This window comes from Miscanthus floridulus, chromosome 1, assembly GCF_019320115.1.
Source record: "Miscanthus floridulus cultivar M001 chromosome 1, ASM1932011v1, whole genome shotgun sequence".
NCBI classification, from domain to species: Eukaryota; Viridiplantae; Streptophyta; class Magnoliopsida; order Poales; family Poaceae; genus Miscanthus; species Miscanthus floridulus.
The window spans coordinates 69,854,517-69,878,792 of record NC_089580.1 but is presented as its reverse complement, the minus strand read 5'-3'; the positions used below and the strand labels follow the sequence as shown (position 1 = coordinate 69,878,792).

The 24,276-nt window shown below is 48.1% G+C and overlaps 1 protein-coding gene and 1 pseudogene across 1 annotated transcript; one reads left to right on the top strand and one right to left on the bottom strand.

Annotated features, from left to right (window-relative positions):
• Positions 1-23,982, bottom strand: part of LOC136458422 (probable leucine-rich repeat receptor-like protein kinase At1g35710) — a 130,543-nt pseudogene extending 106,561 nt beyond the window's left edge.
• LOC136535817 (probable leucine-rich repeat receptor-like protein kinase At1g35710) lies at positions 3,857-8,211 on the top strand. Its single transcript, XM_066528227.1, has 2 exons — positions 3,857-7,216; positions 7,457-8,211. The coding sequence occupies exons 1-2, from the start codon at positions 3,922-3,924 to the stop codon at positions 7,822-7,824; spliced, it is 3,663 nt and encodes a 1,220-aa protein (XP_066384324.1). The 5' UTR covers positions 3,857-3,921; the 3' UTR covers positions 7,825-8,211.
• Positions 23,983-24,276: the final 294 nt, after the last annotated feature.

Genomic DNA, 24,276 nt, shown 5'->3' with positions numbered 1-24,276 from the left:
CTGCTCGTGGAAATGGAAAGTAAAAATAGCAGCTGAACAGTCTGGGAGCATGCGGGCGGCAGCTGTACCTGGGAGCATGGGATGGGGACGCTAGCTGAATTTCTCGTCCACCAATCTCTATATCTTTTATAAAGATAAACCACATTAGTAATTTATTTTACGATACAAAGTGTCCACATCAACATGCACTAAATATTCCACTAGCACATTCAACTATCTCATCATGCAAAGTGTCTACATCAGCATCCACTAACATATCCAACTAACACATGCCATTATATCTTTATTCAAGCTATTCACATTACCAAATCACATCATTTACTAACGTATATTTAGTTGTCCATATCAGAATGCTAAAAATCATCTACTAACATATATTATGATATTTATTCAATCATATTAATAAATATATAGGTCCCGTTCGGCTTACCCCATATCCAGTTTGTTTGGCTTCTTTTTTTCAGCCGGAACAATGTTTTTTTCTTACAACATTTCAGCCCGAACAATGTTTTTCAGCCAAGACTCAGTAAGCCGAACGTGGCCATAATGTCATCAGCGGTTTCCGCAGCAACGCGCGGGGTGTTCTTTTACTCACTACAACTTGGGAGACCATCATTCCGCATACAACAAAGCGCGTCACTGCACGTCCAGAGGAATGACGTAAGATGATGGTTGGGTTAGGTCATTAGGCGTACGTTAAGGGGTAGTTACGTTTTTTTTTTAGATTTTTTTTTTAGAATGGGCCAGCGAATAACACTACTGTCCGCCTGTCCGGTTCCTGTGTCAATGGATTTTTGTTTCTAGTACTTTTCGAACATGATCACATGATGAAGTATGTAAGTTGTAAGACATGCTGGAAACTAGTTTGTTTGTGCTCGTCCTGGCCTGGGCCGGATAAACTAGTAGTAGTAACTACCAAAGTCCCGCAAAGATTTTTATGTCAAGTCAAACAACCGTAAGTTTAACTAAGTTTATATAAAAAACAATAATATTTGTGATATTAAATAGATACAATCAGATTCATGCATATAATGCAATATATCTTTAAATTTATTTAGTGTTATATGTGTTGATAATCTTCCCTTCAAAAAAATATGCATGGATAATCTACTCTTTAAATTTGGTTAAACCTAAAATATTTTAGCTTAGAACAAAACAAGAACTTCACTCTTTGCTGGACGAGGGTAGCTAGAAGTACTACCGCATTAGGCCCTGTTTAGTTTCCCCCTCCTAAATTTAGTCACTGGATGTTTAGTTTGAGGGACTAAAAGAGGCATTTTACTCCCTTTTTAGTCATGGTATTTGGCTCCAAAGTGACTAAAATGCGAGGTTTAGTCCTTTTTAGCAATAATTTGGTGACTAGCACTACTACAGAAAAACACTTCCGCGGCGGACGTTTTTGGTTTACCACGGTGGGCAAAGCCGTTCGCCACCGCGAAGAGGTCACGGTAAATCGTGGCCTTCCCATGGCGGACCACTTTGCCCGCCGCGGTTAATGATTTAATGCGGCGGACGCCTTAGATGTGCCCGCCGCGGTTAATAATTTCAAAAAAAACAAAAAAAAGAAAAGAAAACCCTGGACAGGCCCGCTGAGCCCATCCATGGGCCCGCCGAGCCCATCCCGGGCTGCAGCGCTGCCGCCGTCGCCGGATCTAGGCGTACCCGACCTCTTCCTCGCCAGATCTGGCCACGGCTGACCTCCTCCATGCCGGATCGACATGCACCTCCACGCCGCCGGATCTTCAGCCCTAGGAGAAAGAGAGAGAAGATGAAGAAGGAAGAGAGGAAAGAGTGAGGGCGATGGAGAGAGGGAGAGAGGGATTTGTACCTACAGCACGGGCATGCGCCGCTCACCACCACGGCCACCGTCGTGCGCAGGGAGGAGGGGGCCGTCGCCGCCATGGGGAGATCTACCACCGAGATCCACGCCACCGCCGCCGCCATGGGGAGAGGCGGTCTGCGCCAGGCACCGCCTGCAACTGAGCCACCAGGATCTGCCGGAGGGAGGAGATGCCGGAGGGCCGTCGACGCCTGCGCTGCCGGGAGCGCCTCCGTCCGCGCCTGAGGTAGGAGGGAGATTGGGCGCCGCCACCAAAGGTAGGAAGGAGGAGATGGGGCGTTGCCGCCGGAGGTAGGAGATGGCGACGGAGAGAGGCCACCGGATCTGGTGAGGGAGAGGGAGAGAGGTGAGGTAGAGGGAGCGGCGTCGGGGGTGAGGGAGAGGGCGCGCCGAGCGGCGGTGGGCTGTGAGTGAAGGAAACCCTAGCGATGTATATATATACGAGGAGCGTGTACGGGCTGAGATGGGCCGGGAGCTAGGCCTGTTTTTTTAGGAGGCGGGCCTTTTTCCGTGCCCGCCTTGGAAAATCGATTTTCCGATGCGGGCACCTTAAAATGTCCGCCACGGTTAATCATGGCGGGCATTTTATGGTGCCCGCCTCGAAAAATTGATTTTCCGAGGCGGGCAAAAGTGCCCGTCTCGACAAATAAGAAAATGCCCGCCTCCGTTAATCGATCGATTTACCGTGACGGGCTAAAAATGGAGTCCGCCACGGAGGCCTCTGGCCGTCGTCGCGGTCAATCAATCATGTAGTAGTGTAATTGGATAAAACCCATTTAGTCCTATTTATTTATAATGTTTGGATGAAAAGTGACTAAATGAGACTAGATTAAGCTGACTAAACTTTAGGAGAGGCTAACTAAACATACCCTTAATCATGCATCCACAGATGCCGTTCACGATGGTTTGCTACTTGTGCACCTCAAGCAATACCATAGCCCTCCCTTTCGTGGGTGGACTAGCACCGCGACCATAACAACCGCAAATCCGGAATGGGATGAAAAATCGAGCTTTACCAAGGCTTGCCATTTTATTCCATGTCAAAAATCACATAATTGAACCACCATACCTTCTCAGCACACCAATATACCTTATATACGGATCAGGTTTAAGCCAAACTTAGAATAATACTCCCTCCATTCTAAATTATAAAAATATTTTGACTTTTCTAGATAAATTGGCTTTGCTATCTAAATGCATAAAAAAGTCATGTACGTAGAAAAGTCAAAACGTCTTATAATCTGAAATGAAGGGGTAGTAGAAGTTAGAGTATGATTTTTTTCCTTAGACATGTTGGCTCTCTGCGAAATCTAATCAGTTCGGTGTGTTTATCACGATAAATAGTTGGTTTGATTTCGATGCAATCATTTTAACCTATTCATTTTGTTTGTTCTATCTATGACAAGGTTTGATTCTCCAACAATTTGTTCTAGTGGTGGAAAATCAAAATCTTATTTTGGGGGTTTTTGTTAGCCGTTGTTTTTTTCACTCGTTACTAGATATAATCCTAGCGGCAAGTGGATTTTGGGGCCATAAAAGTCTTGCATGACAATGGTGTTTGTAGGTGTCCTTTTTATCTCGTTGTTCTTTGATTGCGATTTTCAAATTATGACAGACGACGGATAATCGAAGAAAGAAGATAACTATATCAGTTTTTGATGTACTTTATTTTTATGGTCATTTTGTGACAAATTATCCATCTTTTTATAATAGTATAATCATTTTTCTTGATAAATAGCCGATATAAGACATTCTTTTAAGCGTTTTTATTAAAGAACTCGGAACTTCTCTTTTATCGAGAATGAGAACCGGCATCGCACGCTATACTTGACCAAAATGCAAGTGCGCCGCTGGCCCTTTTCCCGTTCACTCCGCTTCCTCCCAGCCGTAGCACCGCATGTGCTCGCAAGTCAACCCACTGCATTGACCGCCAGCCAGCCGCGCCCGCGCGCGCCGTGAGCTCAAAGAGTCAAGACCACCACGTGCTCACCGCCTCACCGCCCCCCCCGTCCGGCCCTCCCCGCCCGCCTCACCGCACGAACGGGCACGGGCACGCCGCGCTCCGCTCTGCCACCCGGCCAATGCCGACGCCACCACCCGCCCACGCCCGCCTCCTCCTCGCGGCCCCACTCCTCGCCATCCTTGCCCTCGCCGTCGTCGCTGCCAATGCCAATGCTGCGACGCCGCCGTCGCCAGCCGACGTGCTGCTGGCGTGGAAGTCGAGCCTGGGCAACCCGGCGGCGCTGTCCACGTGGACGAACGCCACCCAGGTCTTCATCTGCACCACCTGGCTCGGGGTCTCCTGCGACGCCGCCGGCCGCGTCGTGTCGCTCCGTCTGCGCGGGCTCGGCCTCACGGGCGGCCTGGACGCGCTCGACCCGGCCGCATTCCCGAGCCTCACATCCCTCGACCTCAAGGACAACAACCTCGCCGGCGCCATCCCGGCGTCGTTCTCGCAGCTGCGCGCTCTGGCCACGCTCGACCTGGGCAGCAACGGGCTCAACGGCACCATCCCGCCGCAGCTCGGCGACCTCTCGGGCCTCGTCGAACTCCGCCTGTTCAACAACAACCTCGTCGGCGATATCCCTTATCAGCTGAGCAGGCTCCCAAAGATCGTCCAGCTCGACCTGGGGTCCAACTACCTGACTAGCGCCCCGTTCTCACCGATGCCCACGGTGGAGTTCCTCTCGCTCTCCCTCAACTACCTCAACGGCAGCTTCCCGGAGTTCGTGCTCAGGAGCGGCAACGTCACCTACCTCGACCTGTCGCAGAACGGCTTCTCCGGTCCGATCCCGGACGCGCTGCCGGAGCGGCTGCCGAACCTGCAGTGGCTCAACCTGTCAGCCAACACGTTCTCCGGCCGGATCCCAGCGTCGCTCGCGAGGCTGACGATGCTTAGGGACCTGCACCTTGGCGGCAACAGCCTTACTGGCGGCGTCCCAGACTTCCTCGGGTCCATGTCGCAGCTGAGGGTCCTTGAGCTGGCGAGCAACCCGCTCGGCGGGCCGCTCCCACCGGTTGTTGGACGGCTCAAGATGCTGCAACGTCTCGACGTGAAGAACGCCAGTCTGGTCTCCACTCTGCCGCCGGAGCTCGGCAGCCTCAGCAACCTCGACTTCCTCGATCTCTCGATTAACCATCTCTCTGGGGGATTGCCGGCGTCGTTCGCCGGGATGAAGAGGATGCGGGAGTTCGGCATATCGTTCAACAACCTCACCGGCGAGATCCCAGGGCAGCTGTTCGCGAGCTGGCCGGAGCTCATATCCTTTCAAGCGCAGACGAACTCCTTGACCGGAACCATTCCACCTGAGGTTGGCAAGGCGACGAAGCTGCTAATCTTGTATCTCTACAGCAACAACCTCACCGGCGAGATCCCGTCGCAGCTCGGCGGGTTGGTGAACCTGGCTGAACTGGATTTGTCGGTGAACTCGCTCAGCGGACCGATACCAAACTCGTTCGGCAACCTCAAGCAACTCACGCGGCTGGCGCTCTTCTTCAACGAGCTCACCGGCAAGATCCCGCCGGAGATCGGCAACATGACGGCGCTGCAAATCTTGGACGTCAACACCAACGACCTGGAAGGCGAGCTGCCTTCCACCATCTCGTTGCTGAGGAACCTCCGGTACCTGTCAGTGTTCGACAACAACATGAGTGGTACCGTCCCACCGGACCTCGGCGCAGGGTTGGCATTGACCGATGCGAGCTTCGCCAACAACAGTTTCTCCGGCGAGCTGCCGCAGAGACTCTGCGACGGCTTCGTGTTGAATAACTTCACGGCGAACCACAACAACTTCAGCGGCAAGCTGCCGCCGTGCTTGAAGAACTGCTCCGAGCTGTATCGGGTGCGGCTGGAGGGGAACCATTTCACCGGCGACATCTCGGAGGTGTTCGGGGTCCACCCCAGCATGGACTACCTGGACATCTCCGGGAACAAGCTGACTGGTCGGCTTTCAGATGATTGGGGACAATGCACCAAGATCACACGCCTGAAGATGGATGGCAACAGCATATCTGGCGCCATTCCAGCGGCGTTTGGGAACATGACAAGCTTGCAGGATCTCAGCTTGGCTGCGAACAACTTGGCAGGAGCTATTCCACCTGAGCTGGGTAATCTCAACTTCTTGTTCAATCTCAACCTGAGCCATAACTCCTTTTCCGGGCCGATTCCGACAAGTTTGGGCAACAATTCCAAACTGCAGAAAGTTGATTTGTCAGGGAACATGCTTAATGGGACCATACCAGTGGGCATTGGCAATCTTGGTTCACTAACCTATCTTGATTTGAGCAAGAACAATTTATCAGGGCAGATACCAAGTGAGATCGGTAACCTGTTTCAGCTGCAGACCCTGCTTGATTTGAGCAGTAACTCACTGTCCGGTCCTATCCCTTCAAATCTTGTGAAGCTGGCGAACCTACAGAAACTGAATTTGTCACACAATGAGCTCAATGGTTCAATTCCAGCAAGTTTCTCTCGCATGTCGAGCCTGGAGATTGTTGATTTTTCTTACAATCAGCTCACTGGTGAAATACCGTTGGGCAATGCTTTCCAGAACTCTTCGGCTGAGGCTTACATTGGGAACCTAGGGCTTTGCGGCAATGTGCAAGGCATTCCTTCTTGCGACCGCAGCTCCGCTTCAGGGCATCACAAGAGAACGGTCATTGAAATAGTTTTCTCAGTAGTTGGAGCAGTGTTGCTGGCAGGCGTTGTTGCTTGCCTCATCCTAGCATACAGAAGGAGACCCAGGGAACAGAAAGTGTTGGAGGCAAGCACAAACGATCCATATGAATCCGTGATCTGGGAGAAGGAAGTGAAATTCACATTCCTCGACATCGTGAATGCCACCGACAGCTTCAATGAATTCTTCTGCATCGGTAAAGGCGGGTTTGGGAGCGTGTACAAGGCTGAGCTCCCCAGTGGGCAGGTCGTGGCCGTGAAGCGCTTCCATGTGGCTGAGACAGGAGACATATCAGAAGTGAGCAGGAAGAGCTTTGAGAACGAGATCAAGGCACTGACAGAGGTCCGTCACCGGAACATCGTCAAGCTCCATGGCTTCTGCACGAGTGGAGACTACATGTACCTGGTGTATGAGTACCTGGAGAGGGGCAGCTTGGGGAAGACATTGTACGGGGAAGAGGGCAAGAAGAAGCTGGACTGGGGCAGGAGGGTGAAGGTGGTCCAGGGGGTTGCTCATGCCCTGGCCTACCTCCACCATGACTGTAGCCAGCCCATTGTTCACCGTGACATCACTGTGAACAACATCCTGCTTGAGTCGGAATTTGAGCCGCGGCTGTCTGATTTTGGCACGGCGAAGCTGCTTGGCTCTGCTTCTACAAACTGGACTTCTGTAGCAGGATCATATGGCTATATGGCTCCAGGTAAATCTTGCATCTGCTTACTGTTCATGGAGCATATAGTTTTACAGATTTTACTTGAATACAGAACACCTGATCTGAGCTATTAAGTACACCAGTAACAACTAAGATCCCTCCTATTGCCGAAAAGTAATGTTATGAATTCAGATGTTTACATTAGCACTAACTACTGAGGCACTTTGCTTGATGATGTATCACGACGCAGCATACTAACTTGTGGCAGCTCTGGTTTTACTCTTGCAGAATTGGCATACACAATGAACGTCACAGAGAAATGCGATGTTTACAGCTTTGGAGTGGTTGCTCTGGAGGTGATGATGGGGAAGCATCCTGGTGACCTCTTAACCTCCCTGTCGGCTATCTCCTCTTCCACAGAAGAAGATTTATTACTCCAGGACATACTAGACCAGCGGTTGGAACCTCCAACGGGTGACCTTGCAGAAGAAATTGTGTTCGTTGTCAGAATCGTGCTCGCTTGCACACGGGCAAATCCTGAATCGCGGCCTTCCATGCGATCAGTTGCTCAAGAGATATCAGCGCACACTCAGGCTTATCTTTCTGAACCGTTCAGACAGATCACAGTAAGCAAGCTAACAGACTACCAGAAGTGATGTTTGCCTGTGCAAAGGTTTGAAGCTCAACAAGTGAAATTTGTAGTTAATGTATTGTTTTTTGATACAGTTTGAGAGGACTAATTTTCTCTCAGTCTGCATAGTGATAGACCACGAAACTATTCTGGAGATACTTAGAAGTCTATATGTACACAAAGTTAGCTGTATTAAATTTGTTACTATGCTGATGTTCGTTTTCCCCCCTGTCAAGGGGCTAAACATGCAACTGTAGGGTAGATAGTGGAAAACCACAAGTTGTAACTTGTAAGAGGTGTTCTACAGCCACTTTGCTTATTATTTCTCAAATATGACAAGTGCTTTCTCTGAGATGATACCGCACATTGTGACCAGATTGTGTTTTTCTACTTCTATTCCTACTTAAATGCAAGGCAGAGCTCTTGCCATTTTCCTTCACACACACACACACACACACACACAAAAAAAAAAAAAAAAAAAAAAAAAAAACCCGCACAGATGTCTCACTACTTGAACAGTTCATGTATATGCCGCATCAATATTTCCATGGAAGTCAGGAATCAGGACAAGTGCTGCTGGCTACAGCGCCCACATAATTGTATGGTTTTTACTCCTTAAACATAAAAAGACAGTTGACTACAGGCATACAAAAAAAGACAGCAAATCTCCTTAAACATATAATGAGGTTTTTACTGAAATTGCCATACAACAGTTGACTATAATCCTTCTGGCCTCCTCTCAGCATTACATCTTAAAGCATACAAAGAAAGGCAGCAAATCTCCTGCTGTACTAGGGTAGAAAAAAAAAGAGAAGATTGGATTGCTAAGTATAGTAGAGATGACATCATTAGTCCATTCTTCAGCTTGTATCACTTGTAGAAAACATAGGTACGGAAGATGGATCACTCTTTTCTTTCGAAAGAAAATGATTGATAGGCCGCACCTTTTGCATAATTTTGTATTGCATGCGATCAACAAACAAGAAAACAGAATACCTCAACTTCTCCAGAGAATCTGTCATCAATGTCGAAGTCGTCGTCGTTGTCGAGGTCCATGCTCATCGCCAGCGCCAGGTGGGCTGAGGATGATAGTAGCAGGAGACAGAGCAGAGGTAGGTGAGAAGGCTCTGGGATCCTCGTGCGAGATCTGCCATGGCACTCTCGCCTCTCGGTTTCAGCCTTGGAAACCAGTGAAGGATTTTTTTTTTCTTATATATATATATATAAGGTGATAGTTTGAAGGCCACTTGACATACCGTTAACTCGTTAAGAAACCCGAGTGCAGCTTGGTTGACGACGACCGTGGACTCGCGGTCATGGATTTTGTGGATTACACGGCATCTGCAGGACTGTCAGTGGAATGGACATTGCTGGCAAGACTGACTTCGAGTCAAGGAACAAGTGCATATATGGACTAGCACATTGTGAAATTTGAAAAACACGGCATTAAGACTATCGGTGGGGACCCTCCAGGAAAGAAGTGCACGGCCGCACGATTTGCCACTGGTTTGATCGCCTGACGGTGACCTATAATATACGCATGTTTCACTGCCGGACTCCTTGAGTTTGCCGAGTGCCCGAAATACTCGACAAATGGTTCGTCGAGTGTAATACTCGGCAAACAGCACTCGCCAAAAACAGTGACGCAAAGCCAACTTTGCCGAGTGTTTTTTATCGGGCACTCAGCAAAGCCTTTGTCGAGTGCCCGACACTCGGCAAAGTTGAAACCGAAAAAAAACCCGAAAAAAATGGGAATTTTTACCAAAAAAAAATAGAATTTTTTTTTATCAACATTTTTCGCGTGAATTTCATGGCTACGCGGCAGACGCGATTCGAACCCGAGACCTCCTGCTGTGCACATACCTCCTCTACCACTACACCACACTCTCACTTATGTCTAGATTCCGTTTTAGTTCCCAATATATTATACTAAACCGAGTGTAAATTGCATATTTGAGGCCCTAAACGAATTCAAATAAAAAAGTTATAAACTACAAAGTTTCATAACTTTTCGAGATCAACACTTTTAGTTTAGGAAGTTTTTTTTCCATCCGAGGTCGTTTACAAAATTTGAATTTTAAAATTTTGAAATTCAAACACAGTTTTGCATGACAAGATGTTTTCAAATCAAAAAGGTTGTAAACTATAAAGTTTCATAACTTTTCGAGATCTACACTTTTAGTTTAGAAAGTTTTTCCATCCGAGGTCGTTTACAAAATTTGAATTTTAAAATTTTGAAATTCAAAAACAGTTTTGCATGACAAGATGTTTTCAAATCAAAAAGTTGTCAACTACAATGTTTCATAACTTTTCGAGATCTACAGAGTTTATTTTGGTTGTTTTTTCATCCGATGTCGTTTGAAAAGTTCGAATTTTAAAATTTTGAAATTCAAACGCAGTTTTGCATGACAAGATGTTTTCAAATCAAAAAGTTGCCAATTACAAAGTTTCATAACTTTTTGAGATCTACAAAGTTTATTTTGGTTGTTTGGTCATCTATTCATCCGACATGGTCGTTCTAACATTGTTCACAAATCTTATATATCTCTCTTGTAGTTTCATAAACTACAAGAGAGATATGTTAGATTTGTGAACAAATTTATTTTTACTTTGTCGTATGAAGAAAAGACCAAAACAAACATTGTACATCTTGATGAGTTATACAACTTTGTAGTTGAAAACTTTTTCATTTGAATTAATTTACTACTTCAAAATGTGCTTTGAAATTTTCTTTGCCGAGTGTCAAAAAAAAAACACTCGGCAAAGAAGCTCTTTGCCGAGTATTAAAAAAAACACTCAGCAAAGAGCCTCTTTGCCGAGTGTCAAAAAAAACACTCGGCAAAGACGTCTTTGCCGAGTGCCCGAAAAACAACACTCGGCAAACCACTGGCACTCGGCACACAGCCGGTCTCCGGTAGTGTTTGTTAGGGCTGGTTTAGCTTATAAGTACTGTTGGCTGGTTTGGTGTAAGAGAAAAATACAGTTAGTTGGCTGATAAGCTATGGCTTATAAGCCAGATACGAGCAAGCGAACAGGCTGATAGCATACATACAAGAAAATGAATTTAGGAAGTGGTTTCGTGTACCTTTTTAAGAACGATGGATACTGTAAACAACCCAGCAGTGTTCGATTGAAGCTCTGGATGTCTTCATCATCAACTCCCTCGGTCGTTCCGCCACTGTCAATCTGTCACGAGCGGCTTCTCGGAATCAAGGTTGGACGGAGGGAGAAGAAGAGAGAAGAGAAGACGGAGAGAGACATATTTGATCTAGACCTATTATTTGGCACAAATTATCAAGTGATGATGGTTGTTCATAAATTATTCAGTTGTTACATAGATTTTCTGCAAAATTAAACTTATTCACGGGCTCATGAACAACCCACCTTGCATATTAACATTGCCCGTTTCTTGTCATACAATGGTTAGGCACGGCAATGGTAAGTCATTCTATTTATTATCATTGTGCTGTCAATACAAAAGAAAGGAGGTAACTTTACCAGCTTATGTGGAAGGTGACCATATCGAGATATCATATTCCTATCCCTTCATCCAAACACGAGACACGATCACTCCGTCTCACTTTATCCTTCCAACCAAACAAAGAATATGGATCATCCCATTCCACTAACCAAACAGACAATGTATCCATCTCGTTCTCGTCCCATCCCAGAAACCAGAGTCAGGACCACCCCGCTCCACCTTTTCTTCCAACCAAACGCTACCTTAGTTTTTGCTTGGTTCACACAAGTATTTTCCTTTAAAAAAAACTGTAACAACTTGTCGGTGTTTTTTACCGGCAGATATTTGGTTCTTGGGGAACCCTGCTTGGTGTGAAGAACAATCAATGGAGACGAGATTTGTACCGGTTCGGTGCCCCCGGGAAGCGGGTAAAAGCCATACGTCCAGTTGCTACTTGTTTGTATTACTTGTATTTGGCGAGATTGTGATTACAATGTGGCTAGGCCTATGAAAGAGTCGACGATTACAACAGTGAGAATTGCTAGCTATTTATATCCGGGACCAACTTGCCCTACAAGCTAAGGAGTCGTGCCCTAGTCGGAGTCTTGCGTAATTCGGAGATATCCTTCCTTGAATAGGGTCGTCGTAGGCCTTCGGGTCATCTCTGATCCGGAGTAGGTAGTCGGCAATATGGAAGTCAGGGTACCCAGGGGTATGGCATCGACATAAGCCCCCAAGCTTGTCTATCAAACACAACTCAACCGTCTATGTGTAGTCAGGATTGTCTTAGTCGGTTGGCTTGAGATCCGGGTGATTAGACGCCACCCAAAATTGCCAGTTGCGACTTAAGACCTGATCTTGGGTAGGCCAAGAGAGGTGCGCTGTTGGGAGATGAGCTTGTTCTAGTGCCATCCCCGGGTCGTCCTGTCTTGCCAATACCGTTTCACACGCAAGCCAGGGGACGCACAGTCGTCTGTCAGTCGAAACGCTGCGTCGGCTCGGTTCCCCGAGAATGCGCGTGGTGGAGATTGAATTCCTTTTTAATTAAGACGGCGGTTGAGATTCCTAGAAAGGTGGCTTGGTCCTATTTAATTAGGCCCGCTCGTGATGAATCTGCAACCTCCATTTTGAAATTTCATAGCGAAGATGAGGAAGAAAACCGTCGGCCGCAAACGTCCTCACAAGGTGCCGCATCTGCTACTCATGTAGTCACCTGGCCAATCGGCTACGGTGGCGTCGTCGAGTAGTACGCCATCGCCTCCGAAATCTGCTCCCGCGTCTCCATCCCCGACGTCCTCCGAAGTCCCAGCCCCGGCAACAACATTGATGCTAGTAATGACGCCGGCGGCTCTAGCCCCAGCGGTCCTAGGCGGGGAAGCTGTGGTCGATGAAGTCGCTTCGCCGGGATTTCCGGTCAGGGTCCTGACCCAGCCGGCGCCGTCCGCATCGGAGGTGGTGATCGAGCTCTCCGACGAGGACGAGCTAGAAGGCTCGACACCACCGGTGGGCGCTGCCCCCGCCGCCCCGGTTGCCTCTACCACTCCTGTCGCCTCCGCCGTCTCCGCCGTCCCCGGGCCCTCGACTCCTTGTGCCGCCGGCTGGCCAGACACGAGCCGCTACGAGGAGATTGCGAGGAAGCTCTTTGTCGAGCTGAATCGCGAGGCCATTGGCATCCCGGGGGATGGTGGCCTTGTGGTCCTCAGCAGCGACGATGAGGACAAGGCCGCCAAGGAGGAGGAGGAGGTAGACGAAGGGGGGAGGAAGAGGAGAAGGACGAGCCCGTAGGAGGCGGGTCGCCTTCGGGGAGCTAGGCTACTCCCATCTCGTCATCATGCCCTGTATGTAGCTTGGTGACAATCTGAGGTGGCGCCTGCTTCATCCGCCTTAGAGTAGGGTTCTAGTTTAATCATTTGTAAATCCGCGTTCACAAATTATATCAATGAAATGACTAGTTCCCGATGAGTATCTTGTTGTTTATCCGCATTTTTTCAAACTGTTCCGTATTCGAGTCGCCGCGATCAGAGCCACGACACGCTTTACACGTGGACACAATCCGAAATCGGGATAATTTTAGCAGTGTCGTCCCAGTTACTGAGTTGATTCATAGCCTCGAGTCAGGTTAGAACTTTACTCACAACTCAGGGACAAGGTGTTTGTAAATTATTTACAGTGTACTAAATCATCTATTTTGAGAATAAAAAAGCCATAGTTTGCTTTGTGACTAACTTACATTGCGGCTGTCAAGCCATTTTTAATACTTGAATAGACTAACAACGCTGGACCTGTCAAATTGTGGCGAGGAAAATTAAAAAAATGAAAACATTTATCTGTCCCTACAATATTGTAAGATTACTTTGTTAGTCTTGCACAATTCTTCTTTCTTTTGTTATTTGATCATTATGCAAACATTCAGACTTGTAATAGCTAAACTCGAGCGGTTTGTGCACCGTGAGTTGCCATTTGCATGATTTAGGCTTAGCATGATTGAGAATTTTTGCAGACTAGTAAATAGCAGTATGATAGCCCCTGACTATTTATTTGGGTATGAGTAGCTTACCTGAATAAATAGTAGAAGACTAGTCGAGAAAAGGTAGCCATAATTGAACAGCCCTAGCCCCAGCCCCCGAGCATATATGCTCGAGAAAACTACAACTAACAGAGAAATAAAATCAACAACAAATGAAACACTTATCTGGGTTGTATGCTGAGAAATAGAACATCAGGAACGCAGTTTATTATGCATAAAAATGTTGTAGCTGATCCATGTTCCACGTATTCGGGAGCATATCCCCGTCTATCTCTGCTAGTCGGTATACGCCTGGTCGGGCTATATCAACTACGATGTATGGACCCTGCCAAGGGGGTGTTAACTTAGTTTTATCCTTTGTGCGTTGGTCTCGTTTGAGTACCAGATCGCCAATGTTAAGCACCCGGCCGCGTACGCGCTGCTATGATATCTACGAAGGGCTTGCTGGTATTTCTCGACTCAGAATACAGCTATATCGCGGTTTTCTTCGAGGAGTTCTAGGTCGGTATAACGACAGTCAGCTTGCTCTTCTTTGGAGAACATCGCTACTCGGGGCGAGTTTAGTCGGACTTCAGGGGGAAGGACAGCTTCAGCCCCATACACAAGGAAAAATGGCGTTTCACCCGTTGCTCGGTTAGCTGTAGTGCGCACTACCCATAGAACTGTGGAGAGTTCTTCGACCCATTTTTTTATCGTAGGCACTAAGCCTATCAAAAATATGAGTCTTGATCCCTTGCATAATTATTCCATTAGCATGCTCTACTTGACTGTTGGTCATGGGGTGATAGACTGAGGACCGATAATGCTTGATGGCATGTCTTTCACAAAAAACCTCAAATTTTTTGTTGGTAAATTGTGTACCATTATCCAAAAGTATTCGGTGCGATACGCCAAAACACAGTACAATGCTCCACAAAAATTTGACTATATTTTCTTTGGTTATCCGGCCTACTGGCTCGGCTTCAACCCACTTTGTGAAAGTATCGATCGCTACAATTAGAAATCTTTAGCCACCCCGAGCACTTGAAAAAGGACAAAGGGATCGCATTTAATGCTTGAGCAGGTTGGTGAATCTGCCGTTTAAAAAACTGACAAGCTTCACATGTTCGAACCAACTCATTGGCGTCTGCGAGCGCTGTAGGCCAGTAAAATCCTTGTCGACGAGCTTTCCCAACCAGTGTTCCATGAGAGGCATGGGACCTACAGATTCCTCCGTGGATGTCGTGGAGCAAACTAATGCCCTCGGCCTGGGTGATACACTTGCGAAGAACCCCATTTTGCCCTCGCTTGTAGAGGGTGCCATCTACCATTTGATAGCCCATGGCTTTACGGCTGGTTCGTTCTATGTTCGTATCATCGACCAGAGTAGCCTAGTTTGTGAGGTATGCTCGGATGGGATCCATCCACTTCTCCCCATTTCCAGCTAGAGCGGTAGCAAGAGCCGTATCGCCCAGCATAGACTTCCCAAGGAATTCGCTGAGTATTGCCTCGTCACTTGACAGATCAAGCGTGGGGTTTGGACCTGACTTTGACATTGGGATAGAGGGTTTTGTTAGCACTTCAACTAGGATGTCTCCCGGTAGGTGTTGTCGTTCAGCTGCCCGGCTAGCGAGCGTATCAGCATCCGGGTTTAGTTTTCTCACGATGTATTAGACCTCGAGCCCATCAAATTTAGATTCTAATCGTCTATATGCCAGTAGATATGTGACCATGTTCTCGTTTGTTGCTCAATAATCCTTGCTGGTTTCTTTAGCGACTACTTTCGAATCCCCTTTCACAAGCAGTCGCTTAACACCCAAGGATATGGCAATTCGTAAACTAGTTAACAGGCCTTCTACTCAGCAATGTTGTTAGTTGGAGTAGGATCTATAAAATTCAATTTGAATTGCGTACCTCATGGCATCCCCTTTAGGCGATATTAAGACGACACCATCCCTGCACCATTCTTGCACTTTGCTCCATCATAGAACATTAGCCAATGCTCGGGGTTTTGAGACGCCTCCTCGGGTTTCGGATTTGTCCATTCTGCAACAAAATCAGCTAGAGCCTATGAAAGCCCTAGTTTGGTTTTGGATAATTGATGAAACCTAGCACTAACCTTTGTCATGAGTGGTGATATGAGCTAGGTTGGTGCCATCCAAGTGAGTGAGCAAGGTGAGGTCCATGGAGATGAAGATGGACAAGTGTTGACGATGATCAAGCTCTAACTTGGAAAATAAGAAAGAGAAAAACAAAAACCGAGAAGATCAAGGCAAAGGTATAAGATAGGTTTTTGTTTTGCACTCAAGACACCATAGAGGGTGTGAGTGACTTAGGATACTATAAAGAGGGGAAATCTTTGGCTAAACGGTTTATCGAGTGCCACTAGGTGACTTGATTCTTGCATATGCATTTAGGAACCTAGTGTGCTAACCTTGACCCTTGTAAAATGCTTTGAAAAATGCTAACACTCATGCACACTAGTTCTACACTTTGTGGTTAGCAAGTTGAAAGCAAGGGTGAAGCGGGTGTGGACTTAGAAAAAGAAAAAGAGAAGACAGTCCACGACCAGACGCTGGCCGCGGGGTGACCGGACTCACCCCGGGCACATTCGGTCAATTATAGCGAAGCAGCGCTGTCTGGCCAAGGATGAGGTGAAGGACCGGATGCTGGCTCTGGCCCTGACCGGCATGTCCAGTCACTTCTTCAAGCGAGTAGACACAGAGGTCAACACGCGACCGGGCGCGCAGGGGCTGCGTCAGGTCACGACGGACGTACACTGATGTTGGCCGGTTTTTCGCAGGCAGAGATGCGGGGAGCTAACTAGACTCCTAGGCACGTTCGGTCACTCATGACCAAACATGTCCGGTTGACGAAAAACGTCTCTGGACTCTTCTAGAATCGAACAGACGCGGCGTGGCTCTGCGTCAGGTGCGTTGAAGCGGCATGTCCGGTCGATTGTTTGACTATGCATTGAACGTTAAGTGACCATTGGCATCCGATGGCTGAAGTTTAAATGGGGACACATGGCAACCATCGATGCGATCAGACGCTGGCCGACTGGATGTAGGGGCGAGTCCGGTAAGTGTGTCCGGTTAGCCCGAGAGTGCCCAACGGCTCTTTGAATCTTGGGACTCTATAAATAGAAAGGTACTAGCTTGGGGCTCACTCTCTTGGTACTTTGATATTCCTAACATCCTTGTGAGCCTAAGAAAACACCGCCCACTCATCTTTATTATTGATTCATCATCATAGTGAGATTGGGAGTGATTCCAAGTGCATTTGCTTGAGTGGTTGCATCTAGTGGCACTTGGGGATCATTGTGGTTGTGGATTTCTTGTTTCTCTTGACTGTTGCTACCACCTAGATGGCTTGGAGCAGCGGAGGAGGATTGGCACGAGTTGGTGATTATTCGTGGCCGTCTCCTGGTGATTGTGAGGGGTCATGTGCCTTCCTCGGCAGAGAGCCGAAAGGTAACTCTAGTGGATTGCTTGTGTCATTGAGTTACCTCACTTGTGGATAGGTTCTTATGGTGTCCAATTGTGTGAATGAGATTCGTGCAACACCTCTTAGCCATCGAACCTCTAGGTGTTGGTTGACACAACGGGGACTAGCGTGCCGACAAGCACGTGAACATCGGGAGAAAAATTGGTTGTCTCTTGCCCTTTGGTATTCTCCCGATGATTGAATTGGTATTCATCTTGTGATTGGTTCACTCCTCTATGCGGCGGTATAATCACCCTACTCACTCATTTATATTCCCGCAAACTAGTTGTAGCAAGCTCTTTAGTGTAGCTAGAATTGAGAGCTTGCTTTATAGTTTAAGTTCATCTAGTGGAGCTCTTTAGTGTAGCAAGTGTGAGAGCTCTTAGTGAATAGTGACTTAGCAAATTGTGTGCCTAGTGATCATAGTAACTAGAATTGTTGGATAGCTGGCTTGCAACCCTTATAGAGCTAGAGCAAGTTTGCAATTCGCTATTTGTCATACTAATCAAATTGCTTTAGTGATCTTTTAGATTTTTAATAGGCTATTCACCCCCTCTAGCCATATTTAGACCTTTCAGCCTACGATTTGATCGTAGTTCTAGGTACAAACTCTATGTCGTATTGGCCTAACTCGATTGACCATTGAGCGATTCTACCAATAGCATCTCGATTATGAACAATGGTACCGAGTGGATACGAAGAAACTACTTTGATCTTGTGACTTAAGAAATAATGCTTAAGCTTTCGAGAAGGTATCAATACGGCATAGATTAACTTTTGAATGTTTGGGTACCTGGATCGGGCATGTAGCACTTCGCTCACAAAATACACAAGGTGTTATTTCTTCAGGAACGGTCTTCCCAGAATGCAGTTGTAGGCCGAGTCAAAGTTAGCCACCTCGAAAGTAAGGATTTCGGACCTTGGGTTCTTGCCATCTTGTAGGGTAACCTAGAGGTCGATCCTTTCGAGTGGATAAGCTAACATGCCTGGTATTATTCCATAGAAGGGTTCCTTGACTGGGATTAGAGCCTTCCTGGGCAACGCGAGGTTGTCGTATGTATTGGCGAAGAGCAGATTGAGCACACTGCCACTATTGATTAAGGTTCGTTCGACCTTGTAATTCATGATGTATGGTTTAATAACCAATGGGAGCAGTGGGGCATCATATAGATTCCGGGGATGATCCCTAAAGTCAAACAAGATGGGGACTTCTGACCGCTTGAGCCTTCTTTCTGACGGCTGGGTACTGCTCACCTGCCGCTGGACTTGTTTTAGCTTGGTCTTGGAAGCCGGGGTGGCTGTACCACCATAGATGGTGAGTATTTTGTTCTCAGGCAGGACAACTTCTTCTTCTTCTTCTGCCATGTGAACGTTCTGATCGTGTCATTGCTGACAGTCGGGTGCTTCGGCACTATGCTGCTGTTCCTCCTCCTATTTTTGCTTTTTATACACTGAGCACTCCGCGGAGGAGTGCTTGGTGGAATGATGAACAGGACAATAAACAGGGATGTCATCAGGTTTACCTTGGCGTCGGGGCAGAGCTTTTCCCTTTTCGGCGGTGAGGATTTTAGTGTCTTTGTTCTTGCACTTCTTATCCTCTGCTGATCGAGAGGCGTCGAGTTGTCTGTGCACTCGTGCTCGGGCATCAGCTGCCTTGGCCATTGACTTGATGATCTTGTAGAGCTCAGCCACCGTTTTAGGGTTTTTAGTGGCTAGCTTCTCGACAGTCTTTTCATCCTTGCAACCTTGCTTGAAGGCTACGATCACCCGATCTTCAATCATGTCAGGAATCATGTTGCAGATATCACTGAACCATCGAATGAAATCCTAAAGAGATTCATCGGGTCTCTGTATGCATGCGAACAGATCATCCTCCTGACCAGGGCAGGTGTATGTTGCATGGAAGTTGGCCTCAAACATCTGGCACAGATGAGCCCAGGACTGAACGGTACCTGCGGGTAGGTTCATCAACCATGTTCGAGCCGAGCCATGTAGGACAGTCAAGAGGTGATTGGCTTTAACGTAATCATCACTGTATGCTGCCTCGATGACCATAGAGTAGATGTTGATCCACTCCTTTGGATTGGTGGTGTCGTCGTATTTCTTAATCGGGCCAGGTTTGAACTTACGAGGCCAAATGACCCTCCGTAGATTCAGGGCGAATGCATAATAATCAGTCACCAAGACTCAGGGATTGGAGCCATAATATTGAGCCCGATTTGCATCGAGCGTCGCTCGGGCATCCCGACCTCTTCGGTTCGCATCCAACTCGGGCCTTAGGTCTCGACCTCCAGGCGGGGCATTGTACCGGTTGCCCACTGATCGGTTAGATCACTCAGGGCGTGGATTCCGGTTATGCGATTTGGATCTGGTCGATTTAGAAGGTGCGGCCGCCTTTGCCTCCAAGCGTTGTTTAGCCTGATCGGCTAGGTCTTGTGCCTGTTTTATGATGGTTGCCAATGGCGTTCCTTCTTGTGTCAGGGCCCCCATAGTTCCTATGAGCGTCCTGATCTGAATGTTGTCTTCCTACGCCATGCGGAAGTCGGAATTTAGATTCCTTGGGCAAAGGGTAGACTCTGTCACAGCCCATGGCGTAATTGTGTTGGTCATTGGAGCGTTGCTAAGACGAGGTGGTGGGCGCGATGTTGATGACCCGGCCTCAGTCGTAGCTTGTGTATTGTCTCGTGTAGCCATGTAAACGTTGCGACCCTCGTAAGGGTCTACTTCCTCATCTGAGCCGTCGTAGTCAAGATTGAGACGGGCGGTAGAATCGGCAAGATCCTCAGGAATATGGTTGAATGACGTGAATACTTCGCGGCCAGCACGAGTCAAGTCAGGATCATAGATCCCTATCAGCTGTAGATTGGAATCTCCCTGGTGTTCGAACACCAAACTCCCAAAGTGGATAGTCGGTGACACATCGTGGGACAGGGAATTGATCTGTGAATATGAGTAATAGTTGCCCATAATCGTAGATCTGGGTACCAAACCTTGTTGATGATCGGCATGATCGGTCTTCGCGCAAGATCTCCATACCTGGTGTGCTTCTGTCTGTGTTTTTTACCGGTAGATATTTGGTTCTTGGGGAACCCCGCTTGGTGCGAAGAATAATCACATATGGAGACGAGATTTATACTGGTTCGGTGCCCCCGGGAAGCGGGTAAAAGCTCTACGTCCAGTTGCTACTTGTTTGTATTGCTTGTATTCGACGAGATTGCGATTACAATGTGGCTAGGCCTATGAAAGAGTCGATGATTACAATAGGGAGAATTGCTAGCTATTTATATCCGGGACCAACTTGCCCTATAAGCTAAGGAGTCGTGCCCTAGTCGGAGTCTTGCGCAATTCGGAGATATCCTTCCTTGAATAGGGTCGTCGTGGGCCTTCGGGTCGTCTCTGATCCGGAGTAGGTAGTCGGCAATATGGAAGTCGGGGTACCGGGGGTATGGCATCAACACAACCGCATCAAGTGACAAAAAATATTGATAGGCAATTGTTAATCAGAAGGCACGTCATCTGCTTTCTGCCCTTTCTTAATTTTATTCTCTTGCTATTTTCAGGAAGAAAAACGAGAAATAAAAGGAAAACAAAAAAATTAGGTGTGAAAGAGAAGATTTTTCATCCGGACACCGAGTAGACAAACCTTTGCGTAACCTTTCCTAAGCTATCAGCAAACTTAAAAACCAAAAATCTCAAGTACTCCAGAAAAACTAGAGCTCCAAAGAAAAGCCAAAAACCAAAAACGATGCCAAGAATTACAGAGTAACATAACCATGTAACTTCTTTACGGCCTTTGGTCATCTCAGATTTATCTCTGTTGGAACATGCTACGCTCAGAGGGAAGCCACAGAGCCCCAAATTGTTTCCGTAAATCGATGGATCATCAAGTGTCTGAAGTTGCCTTCCTGTGGGTATCTCACCCCACAAGTGATTATTCGAGAGATTTAACGTGCTAAGGCAAGACAGATTTGAAATGCTCCGAGGAATAACACCTGAAAGTTCATTCCACGATAAGTCAAGGGACTCCAAGAGATCCAACCTGCCAATTCCTTGTGGAATGCTGCCTGACAGATTATTTCTTGACAAGTTCAAAAACCTGAGACCTTGAAGGTACATTATCTCTTCGGGGATGCTGTCAGAAAGTGAATTGCCAGATAAATCAATGCCTGTTACGAAGTCAATACTTGTCTGAAAAGTTTGTTCACTGCCTTTCCAGACTACGCTAACTCTAGCTCGATACTCATCCAGAGGCTTTGGAGGTTCAGGAGTAGTCCTCCTTGAAAACACGGAAACCCGGCTCTGCTGTACCAATTTAAGCTGGAAACGAATATCGTGATTTTGAAGAGTTTCTACCATGAATGGTTGTTCCATTGATGATAAGTTGCCAATTGATCTCGGAATGGATCCAATGAAGTTATTATTGGCCATGTCAAGTAAATGAAGATTAGAAAGTAGGGACAGCTCCGACGGAATAATACCAGTGAAATTGTTAGATCCAAGCATGAGAAACCTTAAAAGAGGAATAGCTGTTCCAATCCAAGACGGGACGTCACCAAAGAAATTGTTGTCCCCAATATCAAATGTTCTTAGCTTCATGCATTTCTGAACGATAGGTGGAAAAGTTCCAAAGAAGCTGTTGTTACCAAGATGAAGCGACTGGAGAGGCAAATCATAGGTCGCTCGTCGCTGAGCCTGCAAATCCTCCAGAGAAGATGTTGCTAGACAAATCCATGAATTCCAGAGCTTGCAAGTTCCACCAACAGCTTGGGAGCTCCCCACTCAGTTGGTTATTTGAGAGATCCAATGACCTCAGAGAAGACAAGCTACAGAAGGATGCATCAATATTGCCAGATATGCGGTTTTCATTGACGAATAGAGACGTGAGACGGGTGCACTGTGACCAATCTGACGACAGTCTCCCCGCGAAATTGTTCCCTGAGACGTCCAAGTGGTCCAAGATGGGATGGACACCGAACGCCTCTGAGATGTCGCCGGTGAAGTGATTCTGATCTAATCGCACCCGGTACAGCTCAGAGCAGTTCCGTAGACATGGTGGCAGCGTGCCGCTGAAGTTGTTGTGGTTCGCTGTGAGGTTATTCAGCGCGAAGCCATCGCAGAGGTACCGTGGCAGGTCACCCGAGAAACTATTGTTAGCAAAGTACACGTCGGTCAGGGCCGCCCTCTGCCAAGGTCCGGAGGTAGGCTTCCGCTCAAGTTGTTATCAAACAAGGCGAGGTACTGGAGATTTCTGAGAGACGAGATGGTGGAAGGCAGCTCACCTTCTAATTGGTTGTTGTTCAGATCCAAGATCTGCAGTTCTGTCATGTTCCCAATCTCCGATGGGATCGCTCCGTTAAGCGCGTTGAAGAAAAGTGCCAATCTTGTGAGCTGCTTGAGGTTGCCCAACGAGCTTGGTATCGATCCGCTGAGCCAGTTCACCGACAAATCCAGTTCAGCCAGGTTAGCCAACTCGCCGAGCTCCCGCGGGATCTCGCCGGTGAGGTTGTTGCTGAAGAGGTACAAGATTAGCAGCTTCGTCGCCTTGCCGACCTCAGGTGGAATGGTTCCGGTCAAAGAGTTCGTCTGTGCTTGAAAGGATATGAGCTCCGGCCAGCTCGTGAACAGTCCCCTCGGAATGTCGCCGGTGAGGTTGCAGTGTGCTATCCCCATCTCCCTAATCTTCCGCATCCCGGCGAACGACGCCGGCAATCCCCCAGAGAGATGGTTAATCGAGAGATCGAGGAAGTCGAGGTTGCTGAGGCTGCCGAGCTCCGGCGGAAGAGTGGAGACCAGACTGGCGCTCTTGACGACGAGACGTTGCAGCATCTTGAGCCGGCCAAGAACCGGCGGGAGCAATCCACCGAGCGGGTTGCTGCCGAGCTCAAGGACCCTCAGCTGCGACATGGACCCGAGGAAGTCTGGGACGCCGCCAGTAAGGTTGTTGCCGCCAAGGTGGAGAACGCGTTGGCTGACAGGTTGAGCCACTGCAGGTTCGGCAGCCGCTCCGGCAGCGCGTCCGGGATCGAACCGGAGAAGCCGTTCTGCGACAGGTCGAGGTAGGTGACGTTGCCGCTCCTGAGCACGAACTCCGGGAAGCTGCCGTTGAGGTAGTTGAGGGAGAGCGAGAGGAACTCCACCGTGGGCATCGGTGAGAACAGGGCGCTAGTCAGGTAGTTGGACCCCAGGTCGAGCTGGACGATCTTTGGGAGCCTGCTCAGCTGATAAGGGATATCGCCGACGAGGTTGTTGTTGAACAGGCGGAGTTCGACGAGGCCCGAGAGGTCGCCGAGCTGCGGCGGGATGGTGCCGTTGAGCCCGTTGCTGCCCAGGTCGAGCGTGGCCAGAGCGCGCAGCTGCGAGAACGACGCCGGGATGGCGCCGGCGAGGTTGTTGTCCTTGAGGTCGAGGGATGTGAGGCTCGGGAACGCGGCCGGATCGAGCGCGTCCAGGCCGCCCGTGAGGCCGAGCCCGCGCAGACGGAGCGACACGACGCGGCCGGCGGCGTCGCAGGAGACCCCGAGCCAGGTGGTGCAGATGTAGACCTGGGTGGCGTTCGTCCACGTGGACAGCGCCGCCGGGTTGCCCAGGCTCGACTTCCACGCCAGCAGCACGTCGGCTGGCGACGGCGGCGTCGCAGCATTGGCATTGGCAGCGACGACGGCGAGGGCAAGGATGGCGAGGAGTGGGGCCGCGAGGAGGAGGCGGGCGTGGGCTGGTGGTGGCGTCGGCATTGGCCGGGTGGCAGAGCGGAGCGTGGCGTGCACATGCATTTTGGTCAAGTATAGCGTGCGATGCCAGTTCTCATTCTCGATAAAAGGGAAGTTCCGAGTTCTTTAATAAAAACGCTTAAAAGAATGTCTTATATCGGCTATTTATCAAGAAAAATGATTATACTATTATAAAAGATGGATAATTTGTCACAAAATGAGCATAAAAATATAGTACATCAAAAACTGATATAGTTATCTTCTTTCTTCGATTATCCGTCGTCTGTCAGAATTTGAAAATCGCAATCAAAGAACAAC